This window comes from Panthera leo, chromosome F2 (assembly GCF_018350215.1).
Source record: "Panthera leo isolate Ple1 chromosome F2, P.leo_Ple1_pat1.1, whole genome shotgun sequence".
NCBI classification, from domain to species: Eukaryota; Metazoa; Chordata; class Mammalia; order Carnivora; family Felidae; genus Panthera; species Panthera leo.
The window spans coordinates 35,070,158-35,096,361 of NC_056695.1; the positions used below are offsets into that span (position 1 = coordinate 35,070,158).

Sequence of the window (26,204 nt, forward strand, 5' to 3'; positions counted from 1 at the left end):
GGATATTATTCAAAATATTTAACACTTGGAAGAGCCCAACTCTGAACCATTCAGAAGAACACTGCTCAAAGCAGGATCTTGAAGGATCCCTGATGTGTCAATCCTCACATACCTAGTAGTGAGAGATCATAAGGGAGAAACTGAAGTGCTGCTAGGACACTCAGGGTGCTTTGACAATGATTATTTAACTCAGCTGGTTGGGAAATACTTAACTATTTTAATTGGTTCAACTGAACTGGACCAACCCAGTGACTGTCACAGATACTAAATTATTTATATCAGATCTTTTCCAAATACATTTTTCTAAGGATAACAACAATGATATCAGAAAAGGATAAAAGGAAAGACATAATAGATTGACTGGAAGGGTAAACAGGAATCAAACATGTTATAATAATCAGTGGTCACAGCACCAGCAATATCACCTTATTCAAGTTGTTCCAATGGCAAGATCCTGACTATGTCTTAGTTCCCCTTGTTTATACCTAAGGCTAACTCTCCAGGATTCCCAGAGATTTAGTGACCTACCAATTGCCTTTACACTAAAATCCTTTTTTTTGTTGTTTAAGTTAACCAGATTTAATTCCTCTGGTTTCTGAGAATACTCATAAATATCTGGTAACAGGACTAGATTACTGGCAGTAATACCTCCTAATATGTAGAATTGATTTGCTGCCATACCCTAATATGTGGAATTAATTTGCTGAAGAATTCTATAATTCTTCATAGAAAATTAATTTTTTTTGCTATATTTTGTTAAATTATGGTATGTTGTATATTCGGAATAAAAGCAACAACTTCAAGGACTTGTCTGGAAAATATCAGGATTTTGCAGTGTGTTCATTGATTCTTATGACCATCATTAAGATTTTTCAGAAAGAGATAAGCTTCAGACTCTCCAAACACAAGAAATAAAGAAAAAGCAGTTTTATAATAAATACTTTTTCTCCCTGTCATTTCATACCCAATTCGACTGAAATAGGGATAATTTGATTCTTTGCATTGATGGAAAATATACTGTAATCCAAATTTAAGCACTGATATACTAAGGCAGAAAGATAGAATTCTCAGAGGATAAGATGAGGTAAAAGATAAATCTGAACTCTTAAGCCTCTTTCACATGCCTCTGGTTAACCCAGTGGTTTCAACTTTGGCTGTACATTGCCTTTTAAAAAATAATGATGCTTTGTCCCTAACCATTGAATTCTTATTCAATTTAATTTTTCTTAGAAAGTGGTTTGAGCATTGTTTTTGAAAAAGTTCCCTAGGTAATTCTTGAAGAATAACTCTTTCTCATTGAAGAAGTCTCTGGAATGTAGCCTGGAGGACAGAATCATATTCCAGGTTTTGATTTATCTCAGTTCGAAGTCATTAATTTGTGAACCAGAGGGTGGTTAGTGCACAAAGGCACGCTGTGAGGAAACAGAAGTTCTCACATTCAAAAACTGTGCATAAATGTGATCTTTGGGTGTTGTTTCTAGCCAATTAAATAAACCTGTAACAAATACATTGTAAGCTTAGAGGTTCTTAAGATAATTATATTGAAATAAAATGTGACTTTAATATTCTGTATTTTTATTCTTCTGACAATTAAATGAAATACTATAAGTAAATTACCTAGCGGAGTGCCTCACACAAAGGAGTAACTCACTGGAAGCAAGTGATTATCACCATAAGTACTATTATTATCCTTACCACTCCTTCTACTACTAACAGTACTTTAACTACTACTACGACTACTACTGACAGCTAGAGACCAGGTGTTTCCTAAATAAATCCAGTGAATCACTCAACAGTTTTGAGGTGCTTTCTTATATGCTGCAGCACAAATGATTTGTGTAGAGTTTTTTTCTTCCATTTTTTTTAAAAGATTTAAAAACATTTTTTTTAGTAATCTCTACGCCCAACATCTCTATACCCTCTACAACCCCAGGGGCAAGAGTTGCATGCTCTACCGATTTGTAGGTACCCTACAAACAATTTATATTTTTAAATATATTTTTATTAGTGTTTTGAGAGAGTGCAAGCGGGGTAGGGGCAGAGAAAGATAGGGACAGAGGATTCAAAGGAGGCTCTGTGCTGACAGGCTGACAGGCTGACAGCAGGGAACCCAATGCAGAGCTCAAATTTCTGAACCTGTGAGATCATGATCTGAGCTGAGGTCGGATACTCAATCGACTGAGCCACCCAGGCACCCCTATTCAGATTTATTTATTTATTTATTTATTTATTTATTTATTTATTTATACGTACTTTTTTAATATAATTTATTGTCAAGTTGTCTAACATACAGTGTGTAAAGTATGATCTTGGTTTTGGGGTAGATTCCTGTGGTTCATCGCTTACATACAACACCCAGGGCTCATCCCAACAAGTGCCTTCCTCAATGCCCATCACTCATTTTCCCCTCTCCCCTACCCCCCCCCCCATCCACCCTCAGTTTGTTCTCTGTATTTAAGAATCTCTTATGGTTTGTCTTCCTCCCTTTCTGTTTGTAACTATTTTTTTCCCTTCCCTTCCCCCGTGGTCTTCTGTTAAGTTTCTCAAGATCCACATATGAGTGAAAACATGATATTTTTAAGTATCACTTTGATACTTAAGAAAGAAGTTGTTACCTATTGTTAAGTGCCAATATTCTGCCCTCTTTTCTGGTTCTTTTTTTTCTTTTCTTAATGTTTAATTTTTTTGGAGAGAGAGAGAGAGCATGAGCAGGGGAGAGGGGCAGAGGCGGCAGAGGAGAGAGAGAGAGAGAGAGAGAGAGAGTCTCAAGCAGGCTCCATGATCAACTCAGAGCCTGACGCGGGACTCCATCCCATGACCCTGGGATCATGACCTCAGCTGAAATCAAGAGTTGGATGCTCAACCAACTGAGCTACCCAGCATCCCTTTTATTGTTCTTGACAAAACTTAATATTAAGTCCCATTTCCACCCCCTACTTTCAACATCTTTATTGGCGAGATTTATAGTGTTGAAATTATTTGGCAAGAACTAGTTATTTTTCTTCACACAAATTCTTTGAAATCAATTAATATAACTCATGCTGGCCCTAAAATCCCCAAATTTCTTGCTTAAATGTGTGGTTCTTTTTGTTGATTTAATTTATGCCTTGTTGGGAAAAGTGGGTCTGTAGTATCCACAGTATGTCTGTCTGTGTTTAAGTTTGTATTTATCTGACTGTATTTGGTTGAAAGGTGAAATTGTAAGGTCCTCTTTCCAGTATGTAAGAATATGTAGCAACTGAGGGTGCTGGGGTAGCTCAGTATGTTAAGCATCAAACTTTTGATTTTGGTTCAGTTCGTTGTTTGTAGGGTCAAGCCCTGCTTTGGGCTCTGCACTGACATCACAGACCTTGCTTGGGATTTTCTCTCTCCCTCTCTTTCTGCCACTCCCCTGCTTGCTCTCTGTCCCTCAAAATAAATTAATAAACTTAAAAAAGGAATATGTAGCAAGTACTTGTTATTTGTTTACTATCTAGATCTTTCCTTGTCTACAAACAGGTCATCATTCTTATGTGATCTTTTTCTGTAGGCTTCAATATCTTTCTAACAACTTCTTAAAACATGATTGAGCTAATTTTAAAATGGCATCTTTGCTTCATCTCTGTACATATCTTTGTCTAGGGCTCCACCTGTTCACTCTTGGCAATTGCTTTCATCATAACCAGCCTGAGTTATATCTGGAAAAAGGCAGGAAAGAATTTCTGAGTCATAAAATTTCTATTACACATATCAGCACTGAGTTAAGGAGAAAATAAATCATTTTCATTCATTTAGAAAGCAAACAAATGATTCTGTCTAAAGTTCTACTTGCACAACTTAATACACTCAATGGTTGTTGCACAGAGGAGAGGGAATACATATAATAAAATAAATGCAGAGTTTGGTCTGATAGAGATTTGAGTGTAAATCCAATCTCAAACATTTAGAAACTGTATGATATGTGTAGGCAACTATTTAACCTATATAAGCCCTTGTATTTTTTGTCAATAATATGGTAATAAATTTTACTATGAAATATAATTTTGTAGATTATAAATAGTGTATTAAAAGTACTTGACACAGGTATATCCACTATCATCACTGTTATTTAACATAATACTGGAGGTTCTAGCCTCAGAAATCAGATAACAAAAAGAAATAAAGGCATCCAAATTAGCAAGGAAGAAGTAAAACTTTCACTATTTACAGATGACACAATTCTCTATGTAGAAAACCCAAAAGACTCCACCAAAAAATTACTAGAACTGATACATGAATTCAGTCAAGTCTTAGAATATAAAATCAACAAAGAGAAATCTGTTGCATTTCTCTACACCCGTAATGAAGCAGCACAAAGAAATTTCCTTGAAGAAATCAAGGAATCAATCTCATTTACAATTGCTCCCCAAACCATAAGACATCAGGAATAAATCTAAACAATGAGCTAAAAGATCTGTACTATGAAAACTATAAAACTGATGGTGGCAGTGCCTGGGTGGTTCAGTTGGGTAAGCATCCAACTTTTGATCTTGGTTCAGGTCATGATCTCATGGTTTGTGGCAATAAGCCCCACATTGGGCTCTGTGATGATAACATGGAACCTCCTTGGGACTCTCTCTCTCTTTCTCTCCTTGCCCCTCCCCTGCTTGTGCTCTCTCTCTCTCTCTCTCTCTCTCTCTCTCAAATAAATAAACTTAAAAAAACCCACTGATGAGTGAAATTGAAGGTGACACAAAGAAATGGAAAAACAGTTTATGCTCAAGGATTGGAAGAACAAGTATTGTTAAAATGTTGATATTAACCCAAAGCAATCCCCATCAAATACCACGGGCATTTTTCACAGAATTAGAACGAACAATCCTAAAATTTGTATGGAAGCACAAAAGATGCTGAATAGCCAAAGAAATCTTGAAAAAGAAAAGCAAGGTGTGCCTAGGTGGCTCAGTTGGTTAAACATCCAAGTCTTGATTTCAGCTCAGGTCATGATCTCACAGTTCGTGAGTTTGATCCCCGTGTGAGGCTGTGCACTGACAGAGTGGAGCCTTCTTGGGATTCTCTTTATCCTTCTCTCTCTGCCCCTCCCCGACTCTCTATCTCTCTCTGTCTCTCTCTCTCTCTCTAAAATAAATAAATAAACATTAGGAAAAAAATTAAAAACAAAAAGCTGGAGGCATCACAATTTCAAACTTCAAGTAATTTTACAAAGCGATAGTGACCAAGACAATATGGTACTGGCACAAAAACAGACATATAGATCATAGAACCGAATAGAAAACCCAGAAATGGACCCACAAGTATATGGTCAACTTTGACACAGCAAGAAAGAACATTCAGTGAGACAAAGACAGTCTTTTAAACAAATGGTATTGAGAAAACTGGACAGCAAAATGAAAAAGAATGTAAGTGGACTACTTTCTCACACCATACACAAAAATAAACTCAAATGGATGAAAGAGCTAAATGTGAGACAGGACACCATCAAAATCCTAGAGGAGAAGATAGGCAGCAACCTCTTTGACATTGGCCATAGCAACCTCTTATTAGATATGTCTCCTGAGGCAAGGGAAACAACAACAAAAAAAAAAACAACAAAAAACTAGTGGAACTTCATCAAGTTAAAAAGCTTCTGCACTGCAAAGGAAACAATCAACAAAACTAAAAGTAAAAATTTTGGATGGGAGAAGATATTTGCCAATGACATATCTGATAAAGGGTTAGTATCCAAAATATATACAGAACTTACACAACTCAACCTTCAAAAAAAAAATAATCCAATTAAAAATGTACAGAAGACATGAATAGACGCTTCTCCAAATTTCATGCAGATGGCCAACAGACATGAAAAGATGCTAAACATCACTCATCATCAGAAATACAAATCAGGGGTGCCTGGGTAGCTCAGTCGGTTGAGCGACTTTGGTTCAGGTGATGATCTCGCGGTTTTTAAGTTTGAGCCCTCCCATCGAGCTCTGTGCTAACAACTTGGAGCCTGGAGCCTGCTTTGGATTCTGTGTCTCCTTCTCTCTCTGCCCATCCCCCGCTTGTGCTCTGTCTCTGTCTCTCAAAAATAAATAAAATGTAAAAAAAATAAAAAAAATAGAAATACAAATAAAAACTTCAATGAAATGTCACTTCATACCTGTCAGAATGGCTAGAATTAACAACACTGGAAAAAACTGGTGTTGATGAGGATACGGAGAAAGGGGAACCCTCTTATTCTTTTGGTGGGTGCAAATGCAAACTGCTGCAGCCACTCTGGAAAACAGTATGGAGGTGACTCAAAAGTTAAAAATAGAACCATTCCATGACCCAGCAATTGTATTATTAGATAATTATCCAAAGGATACAAATATATTGATTTGAAGGGATATATGCATCCTGATGCTTATAGCAGCATTATCAACAATAGCCAAATTATGGAATGAGCCAAAATGTCCATTGACTGAGGAATGGATAAAGAAGGTGTGGTATACATATCTACAATGGAATATTACTCAGCCATCAAAAAGAACGAAATCTTGCTAGTTACAAAGAAATGGGTGGACCTAGAGAGTATTATACTAAGCAAAGAAGTCAGTCAGAGAAGACAAATACTACATGATTTCACTCACATGTGGAATTTTCATCTTATTTTAAGTATTTTAATTACTTACACTAGAACAATGAGTAATTAATAAGTAAAAAGAAATTAATTACTTACACTAAAATGTGAGCTATCCATGGTCAGAGAGTTTATTTTATTTACTGTTATTTCTGGTATACAATTGAAACTAATATGTTTACTGAATGAATAAACAGAATTCCATTTTTAACTTACAATTTACTAAAAATACAAAGTCTTTTCCATTATGTAGCTATGCTCAGATATTTTATTTTATTTTTTCTTACATTTATTTATTTTATTTTTGAGAGACAGAGAGAGAGCACAAACGGTAGAGGGGCACAGAGAGGGGGACACAGAATCCAAAGCAGGCTCCAGGCTCTGAGCTGTCAGCACAGAGCCCGACGGGGGCTTGAACTCACAAACTGTGAGATCATGACCTGAGCCAAAGTCGGACGCTCAACTGATGGAGCCACCCAGGAGCCCCAATGTTCAGATATTTTATAAGGAGGATTAGCCTAGGTGTATCTATTATATATTTATTTCATTCACACAAATATTTCAAAACTCACTTTACAAAATCCTCACAAACACTGTGCTATTGCCAAAAGTTGTTGATCCATAGGCAACCAAATAAGCTGTTCTTTAGAAATATGTTAAAAATCACTCAGTTAAGTATTAGCCACTTATCAAAAGTAAATTTATTGGAGGTTTTAAAATTTTTTTTAATGTTTATTTATTTTTCAGAGAGAGAGAGAGAGAGAGAGAGAGAGAGAGAGAGAGAGAGCATGAGTGGGGGAAGAATAGAGAAAGAGGGGGAGACACAGAATCCGGAGCAGGCTCCAGGCTCTGAGCTGTCAGCAAAGAGTGAGACTTGGGGCTTGAACCCATAAGCTATGAGATCATGACCTGAGCTGAAGTCGGACACTTAACCCACTGAGCCACCCAGGCACCCCAATTTATTAGAGTTTTATGGATAGGTAATTATTGATAATTTTTTTCTGACATAAGGCATCTGTTCTTTTTCATTTTATTTTTTATCTATTTTTTTAAGTCTGAGCTTAACCAACTGAGCCACCCAGACACCTCTTACCCATTTCTATAATAGCTGTAATATAGTAATAACTATTTTCGGAATTCCCACCAAGTTTTGTGTACTGAAATATTCCCTGCAAATTAGTTGAATTTTCCATTAATAAATAGCAGTGATGTAAAAAATACTGTCTTAATGACATTAAAAATATTGTTTTCCATAAGTACTAAGATTAGTGGCCACAAAGTGAATAAAACCCTGAAAATATTGTTTAAATGATATGCAAAAACATAGTTTTAAAAACATATGGTTTTGATTGCATAGGAGAAAGATTTGATGTAATTTTTTAAAATTTCTTTCATTATTGCAACTAAATGAAATTTTATATGGATTACTTTCACATTCATTAGTGCTTTGGGCACAAATCCACTGGATTGTTCTTTCCTGCTAATCAGAGATGACTTCAGTATCTTAGATTTATGGACTACCAAAAAATTCAGGAAAAATTTAAATAACCTGAGAAGTTTTCCTAGCTTAAATTGAGATGATCTTATACTTTATTTTGTCCTTTTAGGCAAATTGGGAAAATAACATTCATAGATATTTTAAGCATATTTTCTAGTTTTGCAGGGAAATGATTACATATAGATATACATCATGATGTTCTAATTGACATATATTGTGTAATTATTACCACAGTATGTTTAGTTAATATCCATAACGCCATATAACTATAAACAAAAGAAAAAACCCTTGTCTTTGTGGTGAGAATTCTTAGGATTTACTCTTAACAACTTTCCTTTATATCATATAGCAGTGTTAACATCATGTTGTATATTAGATCCCTAGTACTTATTTATCTTATGACTAGAAGTTTGTACCTTTTGATACCTCCTCCTCTAACCCTCACCTCTGATTACTACAAATCTGATCTCTTTTTCTGTAAGTTTTTTTTGATTCTGCATATAAGTGAGATCATACAATATTTGTCTTTCTCTGTATGACTTATTTCACTTAACATAATGCCTGCAAGTTTCATCCATGTTGTCACAAATGGTAAGATTTCCTCATTTTTAATGGCTGCACGATTCTCTGTTGGATGTATAAAATGTGTGAATGTGTGTATGGGTGTGTATCACAACTTCTTTATCCATTCATCCATGTCTTGGCTATTATAAATAATGTTTCTATGAACATGGGGTGCAGATATCTTTTTTAGTTAGTGTTTTCAGTTTCTTTGGATATATTTTTAGAAATGGAATTTCTGGATCACATGTTAGTTCTATTTTTACTTTAAATATTGTTTTAAATGTCTATTTATTTATTTTAAGAGAGAGTGTGTGATTGGGGGAAGGGCAGAAAGAGAGGGAAAGAGAGAATCCCAAGCACCCTTCACACAGACAGTTCAGCGTGAAGCCTGACACAGGGCTTGAGCTCACAAACCCTGAGATCATGACCTGAGCCAAAATCAAGAGTCAAATGCTTAACTGACTGATCCACCCAGGTGCCCCTGTATTTTTACCTTTTTGAGAAACCTCTATATTGTTTTCCATAATGGCTGTACCAATTTACAATCCCACCAACAATGTACAAGAGATCTTTTTTGTCCTCATCCCACCAGCATTTGTTACCTCTTGTCTTCTTGATGATGGCTACTCTTAGTAGGTGTGAGGTGATATCTCATTGTGGTTTTAATTTTTACTTCCTTAATGACTAGTGATGTTATACATCTTTCATAGATGTCAGCCATTTGTATATTTTTTGAAAAATTTCTATTCAGATCTTTTGCCCATTTTTAAAATTGAATTATTTGGGTTTTTTTTGCCATTGAGTTGTAGAAGTGTGTTGTATATTTCAGATATTAACCTCTTCTCAAATATATGGTTGACAAATATTATTTACCATTCTGCAGATTCTCTTCTCACTTTGTTGATGGTTACAGTCTTGTGCAGAAGGTTTTTATTCTGATGTACTCACATTTATTTTTAATTTAGTTTCTTGCTTTAGGCATAATTTCTTAAAAAACTCATTACCAAGACCCAAATCAAGGAGACTGTTTCTATATTTCTCTAGGAGTTTCATGGCTTCAGGTCCTACATTTAAGTATTTAATCCATTTTGAGTTATTTTTTCTGAGTGGTGTAAGATAGGCCTCAAGTTTTATTCTCTTATATATGAATATCCAGTTTCCCCAGAACCATTTATTAAAGAGACTGTCTTTTCTCCACTGAGTATTTTTGACTCCCTCGTCAAATATTACTTGATCATACATGCCTGAGTTTATTTCTGAGTTCTCAATTCTGTTCCAGTGGTCTATTTGTTTGTTTTTATACCAGTACCGTATTGTTTTAATTATTACAGCTTTAGAGTATAGCTTTAAAAAAGAAAGTCTGATGCTTCTTGCTTTGTTCTTCTTAGGATTTCTTTGGCTCTTTGGTTTCTTTCTTTCTTTCTTTCTTTCTTTCTTTTTTTTTTTTTTTTTTTGCAGTTTCATGTAAATTTTAGGAGTATTTTTTTTCCTTTTTTGGTAACGAATACTATTTCAATCTTGAAGAGGATTACATTGAATCTGTAGGTGGCTTTGGTAGTATTTACATTTAAACAATATTAATTATTACAATGTATGAATAACACAGGATATTTTTTCATTTATTTGTGTCTTCTTTAATTCTTTCATTAAAATCTTGTAGTTTTCATAGTAAAGATCTTTCACCTCATTGGTAAAATTTATTCTTAAATATTTCATTGTTTTTGATGCTATTGTAATGGGATCAATTTCTTTATTTCCTTTTCAAAAAATTTGTTGTTAGTGTATAGAAGCACTACTGATTATTTGTATGTTAATTTTTTATCCTGCAACTTTCTGAATGTTGATTAATTCTAACAGTTTTTTGGTTGATTTTTTTTGGATATTCTGTATATAAAATCATGTCAGTATGTTAACTAACTGGAATTAAAATAAACACTTAACATAAAAAATCCTAAAAATAGTGAAATAAAATCATGTCATCTGCAAATAGTGATTTTATTTCTTTCTGTTCAATTCTGATGACTTTTATTTATTTTTCTTGCCTGATTGTTCTAGCTAGAGCTTCTAGTACTATGTTGAATCCAAGTGGTGAGAGTGGGCACTTTTGTTTCTGACCTTAGAGGAAAAGATTTTGACCTTTCATCATTGAGTATGATGTTAGCTGTGGGCTTCTTATAATGACCTTTATTGTGTTGAGATATGTTCCTTCTATGCCTAATTTGTTAGGTATTTTTTTAATCATGAATAGAGGTTACATTATGCCACATACTTTTTTTCTGCATCTGTTTAGAGAATTATACGGTTCTTTTCTTTCATTCAATTAATGTGAAGTATCACATTGTTTGTGTATGTTGAAACATCTTTGCATCCACATAAGTTCCACTTAATCATGATGAATGGTCTTTTTATTGTGCTACTGAAATCAGTTTCCTAGTATTTTATTGAGCATATTTGCATCTATATTTATCAGGGATATTGACCTATAGTTCTCTTTTCTGATAATGTCCTTATCTGGCTTTGGTATCAGGATACTGCAGGCGTCATAAAATGAGTTTGGAAGTATTCTTTTCTCTCTCTGTCTCTCTCTCTCTTTCTCTCTTTTTAATAGTTTGAGAAGTATTGGTTTTACTTCTTTAAATGTTTGGTCAATTTCATCAGTACAGCCATCTGGCCCTGGATTTTTCTTCACTGGGATATTTTTGACAACTGTTCAATCTCCTTATCAGTATATGTGCTATCTATCTATAAGGAAAGAGAAATAGAACATATGCTATATTAGATATGAGAAAGGTGAAAACACTACAGGTGCAGACATTTAAAACCATAAAAGGCTATTATGAATCACTACATGCCAATAAATTTGAGTATTTAGGTAAAATGGACAATTGCCTGGAAAAGCAAAACCTTAGAAAATTTTCACAAAATGGAGTGCCTGGCTGGCTTAGTCAGTAGAGCATGCAACTCTTGATTTCAGAGTCATGAGTTCAAGCCTTTGTTGGGCATACAGCCAAAAAGAAAAAATAAAGAAAAAAAAAAGAGAAAATCTTCACAAAAGAAACAGAAAATGTAAATAATTTTGTGTCTGTTAAAGAAACTGAATAGATAATTTAAAATCTTCCCATACAGGCCCATTTTGTTTGGTAATCTGTGAATTCTACCAATTATTTAAGAAGACATATGTCAATCTTAACAAGATTACTCTTAACGCTTCTAAAGAGAAGAAAAACAGTCTTAAACTTTTTAAATTAGCCTTTAAAACATCTCAAAACATTACAAGAAGAAAATCACTGGCCAATTTCAAAAATAAACAATATGCAAAATTGTAATAATATATTAGTATACTGAATCCAGAAATATATACAAATGGCTATTTATCACAACCAAGTTGGGTTTATTCCAGAAATGTAAGGTTAGTGTAACATTAAAGAGTGTATCAATATATTTCACTACATTTTCAGAATAAATGAAAAGCATCCTATAATCATTTTTTCAGAAACCCTTATTTTTTTTCAATTTTTTTTCATTGGACTCAGTCCCAGTACCATTTCTATAACAATTCCTGAGGTTTCAGAGCTTCATGTAAGCACTATAATAAAAATATGTCAACTCTTGAAGGCATTCTTCTTCAGAAAAGCCTGCTACCAGCAGGGCCCTTTGAATCACATCCTGTAGATCAATCTGACATTACTTTTTTAGCTGTCCTTCCTGAGATCTCTCTGAAGCCTCAAAAAAAAAAAAAAAAAAGGAAACAATAATTATTTTATGGCTATCATAATTACTGAAATGGAATCACATGGCATTTCTGCATACACCTTTGCAAAAGTGTGCTTCTTTGCTTGTTAAAATGTTGTTAGAAAAGGAGTGAAAATTCTGTATGTCAGAATCGAGTGCAATTCACAGATGGCATCTTCCCACTTTTAATTCTTGTCTGAGCAGTTAATGGAGGTAAAGAGAGGCAACTCAGTCCCAAAAGTTGGCTTATGAATGACCACTCACTCCCAGACTACTTTTATTTGCTATTACAACTACAACTTAAAAGTTATGAAAATGCTATAGGCACATCAAAAACTGCTTCCTAGGAGAGGGAAGATGGAGGCATAGGAGGACGCTGGGCTCACCGCGCGTCCTGCTAATCACTTAGATTCCACCTACACCTGCCTAAATAACCCAGAAAACCGCCAGAGGATTAGCAGAACGGAGTCTCCGGAGCCAAGCGCAGACGAGAGGCCCACGGAAGAGGGTAGGAAGGGCGGCGAGGCGGTGCGCGCTCCACGGACTGGCGGGAGGGAGCCGGGATGGAGGGGCGGCCCGCCGGCGGAGCAGAGCCCCCGAGTCTGGCTGGCAAAAGCAGAGGGGCCGGATGGACTGTGTTCCGACAGCAAGCGCGACTTAGCGTCTGGGAGGTCATAAGTTAACAGCTCTGCTCAGAAAGCGGGAAGGTTGGAGGACAAAGGGAGGGAGAGCTGCTGAGCCCCCGGACGACAGAGCTCAGCTTGGCGGGGAACAAAGGCGCTCGCCAGCGCCATCTCCCCCGCCCATCCCCCAGCCAAAATCCCAAAGGGAACCAGTTCCTGCCAGGGAACTTGCTCGCTCAGCGCAAACACCCAACTCTGTGCTTCTGCGGAGCCAAACCTCCGGCAGCGGATCTGACTCCCTCCCGCTGCCACAGGGCCCCTCCTGAAGTGGATCATCTAAGGAAAAGCGAGCTAAGCCTGCCCCTCCTGCCCCCGTGCACCTTGCCTACCCACCCCAGCTAATAAGCCAGATCCCCAGCAACACAAGCCTGGCAGTGTGCAAGTAGCCCAGACGGGCCACGCCACCCCACAGGGAATACCACCCCTAGGAGAGGGGAAGAGAAGGCACACACCAGTCTGACTGTGGCCCCAGCGGTGGGCTGGGGGCAGACATCAGGTCGGACTGCGGCCCCGCCCACCAACTCCAGTTATACACCACAGCACAGGGGAAGTGCCCTGCAGGTCCTCACCACTCCAGGGACCATCCAAAATGATCAAACGGAAGAATTCCCCTCAGAAGAATCTCCAGGAAATAACAACAGCTAATGAACTGATCAAAAAGGATTTAAATAATATAACAGAAAGTGAATTTAGAATAATAGTCATAAAATTAATCGCTGGGCTTGAAAACAGTATAAAGGACAGCAGAGAATCTCTTGCTACAGAGATCAAGGGACTAAGGAACAGTCACGAGGAGCTGAAAAGCACTTTAAATGAAATGCAAAACAAAATGGAAACCACGACGGCTCGGCTTGAAGAGGCAGAGGAGAGAATAGGTGAACTAGAAGATAAAGTTATGGAAAAAGAGGAAGCTGAGAGAAAGAGAGATAAAAAAAATCCAGGAGTATGAGGGGAAAATTAGAGAACTAAGTGATACACTAAAAAAAAATAATATACGCATAATTGGTATCCCAGAGGAGGAAGAGAGAGGGAAAGTTGCTGAAGGGGTACTTGAAGAAATTATAGCTGAGAACTTCCCTGAACTGGGGAAGGAAAAAGGCATTGAAATCCAAGAGGCACAGAGAACTCCCTTCAGATGTAACTTGAATCGACCTTCTGCACGACATATCATAGTGAAACTGGCAAAATACAAGGATAAAGAGAAAATTCTGAAAGCAGCAAGGGATAAACGTGCCCTCACATATAAAGAGAGACCTATAAGACTGGTGACTGATCTCTCTTTTGAAACTTGGCAGGCCAGAAAGGCTTGGCACGAGATCTTCAATGTATTGAACAGAAAAAATATGCAGCCGAGAATCCTTTATCCAGCAAGTCTGTCATTTAGAATAGAAGGAGAGATAAAGGTCTTCCCAAACAAACAAAAACTGAAGGAATTTGTCACCACTAAACCAACCCTACAAGAGATCCTAAGGGGGATCCTGTGAGACAAAGTACCAGAGACATCACTACAAGCATAAAACATACAGACATCACAATGACTCTAAACCCATATCTTTCTATAATAACACTGAATGTAAATGGATTAAATGCGCCAACCAAAAGACATAGGGTATCAGAATGGATAAAAAAACAAGACCCATCTATTTGCTGTCTACAAGAGACTCATTTTAGATCTGAGGACACCTTTAGATTGAGAGTGAGGGGATGGAGAACTATTTATCATGCTACTGGAAGCCAAAAGAAAGCTGGAGTAGCCATACTTATATCAGACAAACTAGACTTTAAATTAAAGGCTGTAACAAGAGACGAAGAAGGGCATTATATAATAATTACAGGGTCTGTCCATCAGGAAGAGCTAACAATTATAAATGTCTATGCGCCGAATACCAGAACCCCCAAATATATAAAACAATTACTCATAAACATAAGCAACCTTATTGATAAGAATGTGGTCATTGCAGGGGACTTTAACACCCCACTTACAGAAATGGATAGATCATCTAGACACACGGTCAATAAAGAAACAAGGGCCCTGAATGATACATTGGATCAGATGGACTTGACAGATATATTTAGAACTCTGCATCCCAAAGCAACAGAATATACTTTCTTCTCGAGTGCACATGGAACATTCTCCAAGATAGATCATATACTGGGTCACAAAACAGCCCTTCATAAGTTTACAAGAATTGAAATTATACCATGCATACTTTCAGACCACAATGCTATGAAGCTTGAAATCAACCACAGGAAAAAGTCTGGAAAACCTCCAAAAGTGTGGAGGTTAAAGAACACCCTACTAACGAATGAGTGGGTCAACCAGGCAATTAGAGAAGAAATTAAAAAATATATGGAAACAAACGAAAATGAAAATACAACAATCCAGATGCTTTGGGATGCAGCAAAGGCAGTCCTGAGAGGAAAATACATTGCAATCCAGGCCTATCTCAAGAAACAAGAAAAATCCCAAATACAAAATCTAACAGCACACCTAAAGGAAATAGAAGCAGAACAGCAAAGGCAGCCTAAACCCAGCAAAGAAGAGAAATAATAAAGATCAGAGCAGAAATAAACAATATAGAATCTAAAAAAACTGTAGAGCAGATCAACGAAACCAAGAGTTGGTTTTTTGACAAAATAAACAAAATTGACAAACCTCTAGCCAGGCTTCTCAAAAAGAAAAGGGAGATGACCCAAATAGATAAAATCATGAATGAAAATGGAATTATTACAACCAATCCCTCAGAGATACAAACAATTATCAGGGAATACTCTGAAAAATTATATGCCAACAAATTGGACAACCTGGAAGAAATGGACAAATTCCTAAACACCCACACTCTTCCAAAACTCAATCAGGAGGAAATAGAAAGCTTGAACAGACCCATAACCAGCGAAGAAATTGAATCGGTTATCAAAAATCTCCCAACAAATAAGAGTCCAGGACCAGATGGCTTCCCAGGGGAGTTCTACCAGACATTTAAAGCAGAAATAATACCTATCCTTCTCAAGCTATTCCAAGAAATAGAAAGGGAAGGAAAACTTCCAGACTCATTCTATGAAGCCAGTATTACTTTGATTCCTAAACCAGACAGAGACCCAGTAAAAAAAGAGAACTACAGCCAATATCCCTGATGAATATGGATGCAAAAATTCTCAATAAGATACTAGCAAATCGAATTCAACGGCATATAAAAAGAATTATTCACCATGATCAAGTGGGATTCATTCCTGGGATGCAGGGCTGGTTAAACATTCGCAAATCAATCAACGTGATACATCACATTAACAAAAAAAAAGAGAAGAACCATATGATCCTGTCAATCGATGCAGAAAAGGCCTTTGACAAAATCCAGCACCCTTTCTTAATAAAAACCCTTGAGAAAGTCGGGATAGAAGGAACATACTTAAAGATCATAAAAGCCATTTATGAAAAGCCCACAGCTAACATCATCCTCAACGGGGAAAAACTGAGAGCTTTTTCCCTGAGATCAGGAACACGACAGGGATGCCCACTCTCACTGCTGTTGTTTAACATAGTGCTGGAAGTTCTAGCATCAGCAATCAGACAACAAAAGGAAATCAAAGGCATCAAAATTGGCAAAGATGAAGTTTAGCTTTCGCTTTTTGCAGATGACATGATATTATACATGGAAAATCCAATAGACTCCACCAAAAGTCTGCTAGAACTGATACATGAATTCAGCAATGTTGCAGGATACAAAATCAATGTACAGAAATCAGTTGCATTCTTATACACTAACAATGAAGCAACAGAAAGACAAATAAAGAAACTGATCCCATTCACAATTGTACCAAGAAGCATAAAATACCTAGGAATAAATCTAACCAAAGATGTAAAAAATCTGTATGCTGAAAACTATAGAAAGCTTATGAAGGAAATTGAAGAAGATATAAAGAAATGGAAAGACATTCCCTGCTCATGGATTGGAAGAATAAATATTGTCAAAATGTCAATACTACCCAAAGCTATCTACACATTCAATGCAATCCCAATCAAAATTGCACCAGCATTCTTCTCGAAACTAGAACAAGCAATCCTAAAATTCATATGGAACCACAAAAGGCCCCGAATAGCCAAAGTAATTTTGAAGAAGAAGACCAAAGCAGGAGGCATCACAATCCCAGACTTTAGCCTCCACTACAAAGCTGTCATCATCAAGACAGCATGGTATTGGCACAAAAACAGACACATAGACCAATGGAATAGAATAGAAACCCCAGAACTAGACCCACAAACGTATGGCCAACTCATCTTTGACAAAGCAGGAAAGAACATCCAATGGAAAAAAGACAGTCTCTTTAACAAATGGTGCTGGGAGAACTGGACAGCAACATGCAGAAAGTTGAAACTAGACCACTTTCTCACACCATTCACAAAAATAAACTCAAAATGGATAAAGGACCTGAATGTGAGACAGGAAACCATCAAAACCCTAGAGGAGAAAGCAGGAAGTGACCTCTCTGACCTCAGCCGTAGCAATCTCTTACTCGACACATCCCCAAAGGCAAGGGAATTAAAAGCAAAAGTGAATTACTGGGACCTTATGAAAATAAAAAGCTTCTGCACAGCAAAGGAAACAACCAACAAAACTAAAAGGCAACCAACGGAATGGGAAAAGATATTTGCAAATGACATATCGGACAAAGGGCTAGTATCCAGAATCTATAAAGAGCTCACCAAACTCCACACCCGAAAAACAAATAACCCAGTGAAGAAATGGGTAGAAAACATGAATAGACACTTCTCTAAAGTAGACATCCGGATGGCCAACAGGCACATGAAAAGATGTTCAACGTCGCTCCTTATCAGGGAAATACAAATCAAAACCACACTCAGATATCACCTCACGCCAGTCAGAGTGGCCAAAATGAAGAAATCAGGAGACTATAGATGCTGGAGAGGATGTGGAGAAACGGGAACCCTCTTGCACTGTTGGTGGGAATGCAAATTGGTGCAGCCGCTCTGGAAAGCAGTGTGGAGGTTCCTCAGAAAATTAAAAATAGACCTACCCTGGACCCAGCAATAGCACTGCTAGGAATTCACCAAAGGGATACAGGAGTACTGATGCATAGGGGCACTTGTACCCCAATGTTTATAGCAGCACTCTCAACAATAGCCAAATTATGGAAAGAGCCTAAATGTCCATCAACTGATGAATGGATAAAGAAATTGTGGTTTATATACACAATGGAATAGTACGTGGCAATGAGAAAGAATGAAATATGGCCTTTTGTAGCAACGTGGATGGAACTGGAGAGTGTGATGCTAAGTGAAATAAGCCATACAGAGAAAGACAGATACCATATGGTTTCACTCTTATGTGGATCCTGAGAAACCTAACAGAAACCCATGGGGGAGGGGAAGAAAAAAAAAAAAAGAGGTTAGAGTGGGAAAGAACCAAAACATAAGAGACTGTTAAAAACTGAGAACAAACTGAGGGTTGATGGGGGGTGGGAGGGAGGGGAGGGTGGGTGATGGGTATTGAGGAGGGCACCTTTTGGGATGAGCACTGGGTGTTGTATGGAAACCAATTTGACAATAAATTTCATATATTAAAAAAAAAAAACTGCTTCCTAGTTACAATTTAGCTATGTGTTCTTTTCTCTGATATAAATTGCTTGATATTCTAAATTATTAAATGCAACATCATTATCTGGGCAACCTAAGGATGGTGTTTAAAAAAACATGAATATTAATGCTAACATCTATTACAACAATGATGTTCCTATACTTTTATATCCATGAAACTGAGGAAAAATCCATACAATTCTGTGATGTGTCTTCTGTTAATGAAAAACAAAAGTGGAAACTATATCTATGACTTAAAATGAGGTCATTATCCATTTTCTACCTTTTTTGAGATAGACAAACTTTGGCTAAAATCTTGGCAATGTCACTTGCTTAATTTTCCTGAGGCCTCAATTTCTCATTTGTGAAATTGTTGCAAGAATACCTATCTTGTAGAAATTATGTGAGAATTGCACAAAATAACATGAAATTTGTCTGGTGGTGTCTAGCATTTAATATGCTCAATCAACTTTGAGTTTCCTTGGCTTCTTATACCAATTTCATTTCTGTTTCCCACTCACAGACCCAGAAAAAAGAGCTCCTTAATCAGTCTCTTTTAATTGATGTATCAAATTAGGGATGTATCCTTAATTGATGTGAACAAATTTATAGGTTGGGACAAGCCAATTATCTTTTCTCAATAAATGAACTCTGTCATAAGTACTGGGTCAACTGGTAGTTTCCTGAATTATAAGATTATGTCAAGTTGATTTGGGGGCCTCTCATATTAATGTTATATAAAATGAGGCAGTGAAGAAAGTGGACAGATACTTTAAGGGGAAGCAAATGCAACAGTATGAGAAGGATTGCATAGTTTCCAATGTACAAAGCTAGCATCCTTGTTTCCTAATATTTCTTATCCCATATTTAGTGTTTCATTATGCCATGTTGTCACTCTACTCTTTTTATTTTGTATGCCCTTTTCAAGCATATACTTTTTTAGTTTAGCTAACTTAAATGTGTTCTAATGTTACAGTCAAATGAATTTGAGTTATTAACTACTCCAGTGTTTTTTTAAATTCTGTTACTTACAGCAACTTTTATTTTTCAAGATACTAAGTTAACATCATGATTTTAATTAGTGATTGATTTTTAAGCCAACTATAAAATTGGCTAATAGGTTTGCTGATATTACATAGTGTGTTTTGACACCTCTTTACCTTAAAAATATTGGTAGATTCATCATATATTCCAATATTGAAGAAGACAGAGATTATAAAGACTACATAAAACTAAGGAGGAAAAATGATCAAAAAGTTTGTCCAATAGTTAATTGAATGGATTGCACATGAAATATCATGGTCCCAATTTTTAGTACATATTAATATTAATGAATATATTATTTAGGATGCTTTTGGCACGAGTTGAAAAAGACACCTAATTAAAAGGATAAAGTTATTTATTAGGTAAGAAGAGGCAAACTGTCCAATGATGTCAGCAAAGATTCTCTGTCTGTTCACTGTGCTATCCTCAATGTGTTGGCTGTTGTCCATAGTCTTGTCTTTTCATGCATCCAGAATGCTGCTGCAGGCTCTGTGATCCAATACAGCTTTGTCCAGAACATAACAGGCAGTTGCCCACTGCAGACTGTTTTTAAATCCTGGAATTTAGATTTCCCCAAAAGTCTCCCAGCACACTACCTCTTAAATCCCATTGGTTAAATTTCTGGTATGCTCACTCTATTGTCCAAGAACAACTATAAATAACTCCTCTTTATTCTCAAATGTTTTCCCATTTGGATGATAAATTATCATTATGTTTGTCCACATGCCTATGCCTTAGGAGAATGAGATTCTAGGAGCATGAAAAAGCAAATAATCTAGTGTTTTTAGCTTCTCATAAAGTGATTTTGGCAAGGGATAATGTAATGGCTTTGGGGTAGTCAACCAATAATCTTACAGACATGAAATTACATGTGGCATTGTAATAACAAAGAGACACTGATATTACATATCTGTAATAACATGTCTGCCACATTTTAAGTATAGAACACTTTCTAATTTCTGATTATGAAGTTAGACATTGTACAAATTAGATTAATTTTTGCTAAAATTCTCTGTGATGATCAGAGTATCCGTGAATGTGAATTTAGGAAAAAGTACAAATGAGTAGTCAATTTTATTATTAGGGGAAATCCAATTTGGTCTTCCATATAAAAATATTGATAAATATTAACAACTTTTCCACTCTTTGTTTATTTTTTTACTACTTTTGAGTACATTCTAAATATTTTCTTTGGTTTTCCTTTAGAATTAGACCCAGTGACCAAGCAACTTATGCTCCATACAGCTAAACCAACTTTTGGTCATCTGAAAGATGTAAGTAAAATGGTCAACTTATAATAAATATCATTATCCATAGTAATTAAATGCAAGCATCTATTATATTTTAATGTTCGGTAGCCTTGCTACTAAAATGACTGGAATATTATCCACTCTCTAGAAAATAATACAGTAGGATATTTACACGTATTTATGTATTTTAATGTTAGTTATGGTAATACTTTTGGTAATATAGAGATTTATAAAAGACTACACAAACTTTCATATATCAACAAAAATGTACCATATAATTAGCCTTGCATAAGAGTTTCACCTATGTTTTCTTCTAGGAGTTTTACAATTTCAGATCTTATATTTAAGTCTGTAATTAATTTTGAGTTGATTTTTGTGTATGATGTAAGGGAAGGGCCCAGTTTCATTCTTTTGCATGCCTACTTACTATATGTGACAACATGGATGAACCTCGAGGATATTCTGCTAAATGAAATAAATCAGTCACAGAAGGACAAATATTCCATGATTCCACTTATAGGACGTATGTAAATTAGACTCATGGAAGCAAAAAATAGAATTGTTGTTGTCAGGGGTTGGAAGCCAGAGAAATGGATAGTTGCCAATCAATGTATAAATAAAATCAATAATCAATAAAATCAATAGTATAATTAATAAAATTTCAGCTATGCAAGATTAATATGTTCTAGAGATATATTATACAACATTGTCACTATAGATAGCAATACTGTATTGTTAATTAAAAATCTGTTAAAAGGATAATCTCATGTTAAGCGTTTTTAGCACAATAAAATAATATTTAAAATTTCACATTTTTAAGAGCATACATTTAAACAGTTTTAGCATGTCCGTTTTATGTGACTAAAGTATTGTAGTTGAAATAAATACACGTTATGCCAAATCTACTAAACTTATGTTTACAATATGCTATAGAATGAGTAGAGGAACATTATAAATTAGATCATGTGAGAATAGTTCAATTAGAATATTTGATAACTAATACAAGAAATGTGAAGAAACCCTTGAAAAACTTTATCATATAATGAAGAATCCATAACATTCCAGAGAGGTCTGGAGAAGACCAGATGGCCTGATGGTATTGTTCCACATGAAAAGGAGGCAGAATCCAAGTCCACATGTCTGGAAAGGGTGTTTGTAAAAGGTGGCAGGTTATGATGTATGATATGAGAAAAAGGTAGAGATGTCAAAAGAAAAGGAAACAGATTAACAGTTTAACCAAATAGGGTCTTGGAAGACCAGACATCCATAGATGGAATTTTTAAAAACTAACCTGATTATAGTGTGGTTCTCAGTGCTAGCTTTGCCCTCTGTCTCCCCACAAAACGCATTAGTGAAATCCACATGATTCACTGATACTTTCAGTGTTTTCTTATGGTTGAATTTGGACACATGTTGAGTCTTTCTTTGAGACTAATATGTGGCGAGCATAGAAGTCCCCCCAAAAGGACAAAATCTGGGTTATGTTTTGAGAACTTAACTGGGATTTGTGATTAAGGTGCAGTTCTCATATGTATTTTTTATTAAATCATCATGATGAAAGTGAAACAAGAGTGTTTCCTCACTATAGTTGCCAAATGACACAAACCATGATGATAGTTGGCGTATGACTTCATAGGAGAGAAACATTATGAGTATTTGCAAAGTTTAATACTGAAGATTAAAATAAAGTGCTAAATTCATGTACCATTTCATGTATTGAGTGAGAGAATCAGTAAATGATATTCTAAAGTCTTGGGCTAGTAATGAAATTGAACTACAGAAGTTAACCAATTTCTTAATATCAAAATCTTTCCAAGATTCTAATAAGGTATCCATGGCAGATGTTGTCTGTAGATGTAGAGTTTCTTGGAGAAAGTACTCTATTGGGTGATTTGGTCATCAACCAAGTATTAGAATGATTTTTTTGAGGTCAAAAGCTACCAGAAAAGAGAGAAATGTATGGGGAATGCAATGCCAGTGACATCAGAAAAATATTTTGATTTGTGGTCAGAATATACCACTGAAATTCTCAGGAGTAAGAGGTATAAAGTAGAGAAATGAGAAAGATTACAAAATCATTTTCAAGACCAGTGCTAAGAATTACATAAGGTGGACATGTCTTTGTTTGGGGGGCAATATGTTATAAAGTGGAAAATGGCCAGGATTAAGATGACAAGATTCTGATCATAAGTCAAAAAGGCAGGTAATAAAAGACTTCTACATACATGTTAGAACTCCAGAGACTTTGTAATAAGATTTGTGATAAGATGATGTGGAGAAAGTGTTAGATTACCCAGAGGTAGTCACTTCAAGAGCAATTTATAAATAAGCCTTCGTGGAAAGACCTTGAATTCATTTAAAACGAAAAATTTACCCTTCCTATCTGTCTCTTAGTAAAGCTGATGCAGGAGGAAGAAGATTAGAGGTAATAATGCCCACCCTTAGTAGATAAAATGGAATCACTGACTTGACACTTCTGTTACCAGTTCAAAGTGGGCAATTTGCAGATTACTCACATGTGGCTTAGCTGCCTGAGGTCATATGTACTAAAGAGAACAGGAAGAAATTGACCTTCAGAACTTGCCCTGGACACTGAAATTGCCCACTAATTTAATTCTGGCCTGATGGTTGTCCTACACTGAGCTGATATGACCAACAGGGACATGAAGAAGCAGATTTGGAAATAAAAACAATGGACTTCCCAAGACTAGGAAGTAGAAACATGAAGCCACACTCATTTTAGTTTTTTTAAGGGTAGAAACTATATTCTTGTCATAGAGAAATTAAGCTCATGAAATGAGAGCAGTTTGAAAGTAAGGCAGAGATACCAGAATTAGCAGCTAAAGTGGAGGAAGTACCCACCTAAAGATGTTTCTGTCAGGTGGGCTCTGACTCAGGATGAAATGTGATGAGGACTGAACTTCTGAGTTCATCTCTGTACCCCTTCCCCCTTTCATAGCACTAACTGCATATTCCGTGACCTTGAGATATACCTACTAACCTCTACTGGTCAAACTATAACTTTGCCTGACTCTACTGATAGGGACAACTCCAGAATTAAAAAGTGACTTTCTTCAAAGCTAAGTCATCAGACTGGATCAGAAACACTACCCAGAAGAGAATATTGAGAAGATCCTTTTATTCCTTAGTTGGGAGAGGAGTTTAAGGCAGTAGTCAGTGGAGCCCTGAGTATCACAAGTACATTCTGGTGTTGTCTTCTCCTTGAGATTTTTTGAGGTGGATGCAGATATTTTTTGTAGGAGAGGTATAAATGAGAAAGAGTATTTTATTCACAGGGTAATTGGAGATAAGAAGTGCTAGAAAGGACTAGCTAACTTGCTGGAACTGCCACCTGTGTGAGCAAAGATGTAATCTATGCATTCTGGGGATCTGAACATAATGGGGAATGTGATAAATCTGAGAAATAGGTATTTAAGAGGCAGCAGAAAGAGCAAATGGAACAAGGAGAAAATCCTAGGTTGGAAGTGTGGTCAGAGAGAGACTTAGAAGAAAATACACGTTTCTAATTAAACTTTTAAGTTGTTTGCAGTGTCAGGTTTGAAAGTAAAAGTTCTGTTTTCCCTCAGAATCTCCAATTGGTCACTAATGATTTTTATGTGATATTTTGCTTTTATGTTCAGTGGAAAAAGGTGTCAAATTCAACTTCAGGTTTAGGGACTGGGGCAAGAAGAGATGCTGAATACAAAGCCAGTCACATGTGTTAAACCATGTAGCATAAGAAAAGTAAAACACTCTTCTCCAATGTGTTAAGGTTCATGCAAGTATTCATTTTTAATTCTGTATTTGTCACTATGCTGTTTTCTGACAATTCTAAAGCTACTTCAAATTTTGCCTCCTTCAAGGGCATCTACTAGTGAAATTTACATGACTTGCTCTGGTGCTTTCAATGTTTTCTTATGACTGAATTTGGACACATGTTGAGTCTTCCTTTGAAAATAATGTGTGGTGAGGATAGAAGTGCCCAAAGAGGACAACATCTGGATTATATTTTGAGAACTTAACTGAGATTTGTGATTAAGGTGCAGCTCTCAGCTGCATTTTTTGGATTAAATCACTGTGATGAAAGTGAGACAAGAGTGTTTGCACAAGATAGTCTTATTTTGTTAGCTAATTCCGGCAAAATCAAAATTAAAAGAGCAGAATATATATCTACATAAAACACCTGTATCTTTTATGCACCTCATTCATCCTGATCAGCGTTTTTTCACAGACCTACAATTATTTTGACTAGTTTGTAAAAATGAGGAGTTTCAGACACAGCTCAGTAGTGCCTGTATAATTATTGGATGTTTAAACAAAGCCGAATTCTTATGGCCACAAAGAGCCAGCATTGAAATCCAGCCTGGATCTTATTCTCCACTCATCTGCTCAAACTCTCTCTAATTTTGTGTTTACTTTTAAAAACTCTATTGTTTTATCTTTCACAACTAATCTACAATCAATCTGGATATGGCTTCTGTGTATGATATGAATTTAAGGTCAAGTATTTTTTTTTGTTTTTGTTTTTTACATATGTCCAATTTTCCCTGCTTTATGTACTTAAAAGACCATCCTTTACTCATTGAACCACATTGCCATCGTTTTTATAAATCAGGTGATTATATATTTCTTTACGTATTCACTGTTATGTAATATAAATATGTGTTTCTTTCCCCACACCAATGGGAGCATAGCTTAATTTTTGACAATTATATATAAATTCTGACTTTTTATAGACTATATCCTGCTGCTCTGTTTTTCTTCATGATTGCCTTCCCAATTCTCGTCCTCTCTGAATTTCCATTTAAATTTTACCATAAAATCAACTTACCAATATCCAGAAAATAACCTGCTGGGATTTAAAATTTTTCTATTTGTTGTTGCTTTTCAGGGGGTCTATTTTGATGTGCCAGCCTTTGGCTTTGGTTTTATTTCTGTTTATTCTGTTTAGGTCTTAGAGCTTTTTGAATCTACTGGTATATATCTTTCATTAGTTTTGGAAAATTCTCAGCCAGGATTTTTTTCCAAATAATGATTCTGCCCCATTTTTTTTCCTCTCCATTTCAGACTCCATTTAAATGTATGTGAGAAATTTGTAGTCTAGGTGTCCTTTCTCCTACACATTTTCTATATATTTCTTTTTATCTCTGCCTCAGTGTATTTGCATACTTTTAATTCTTCTTTCTTCCACTCACCAATCCTATATTCTACTTTAATTTGCTGTTAAATCTAGCTGTTGAGCTCTTAACTTCCAAATCTG

General features: G+C 36.0%; 1 protein-coding gene across 1 annotated transcript in view; it reads left to right on the plus strand.

Annotated features, from left to right (window-relative positions):
- Positions 1-26,204, plus strand: part of CNBD1 (cyclic nucleotide binding domain containing 1) — a 467,744-nt gene that overhangs the window by 403,920 nt on the left and 37,620 nt on the right. The window contains exon 11 of the mRNA XM_042924364.1: positions 20,901-20,968. Within this exon, the coding sequence (XP_042780298.1) occupies positions 20,901-20,968 (68 nt within the window). The remainder of the gene's footprint in view (positions 1-20,900; positions 20,969-26,204) is intronic.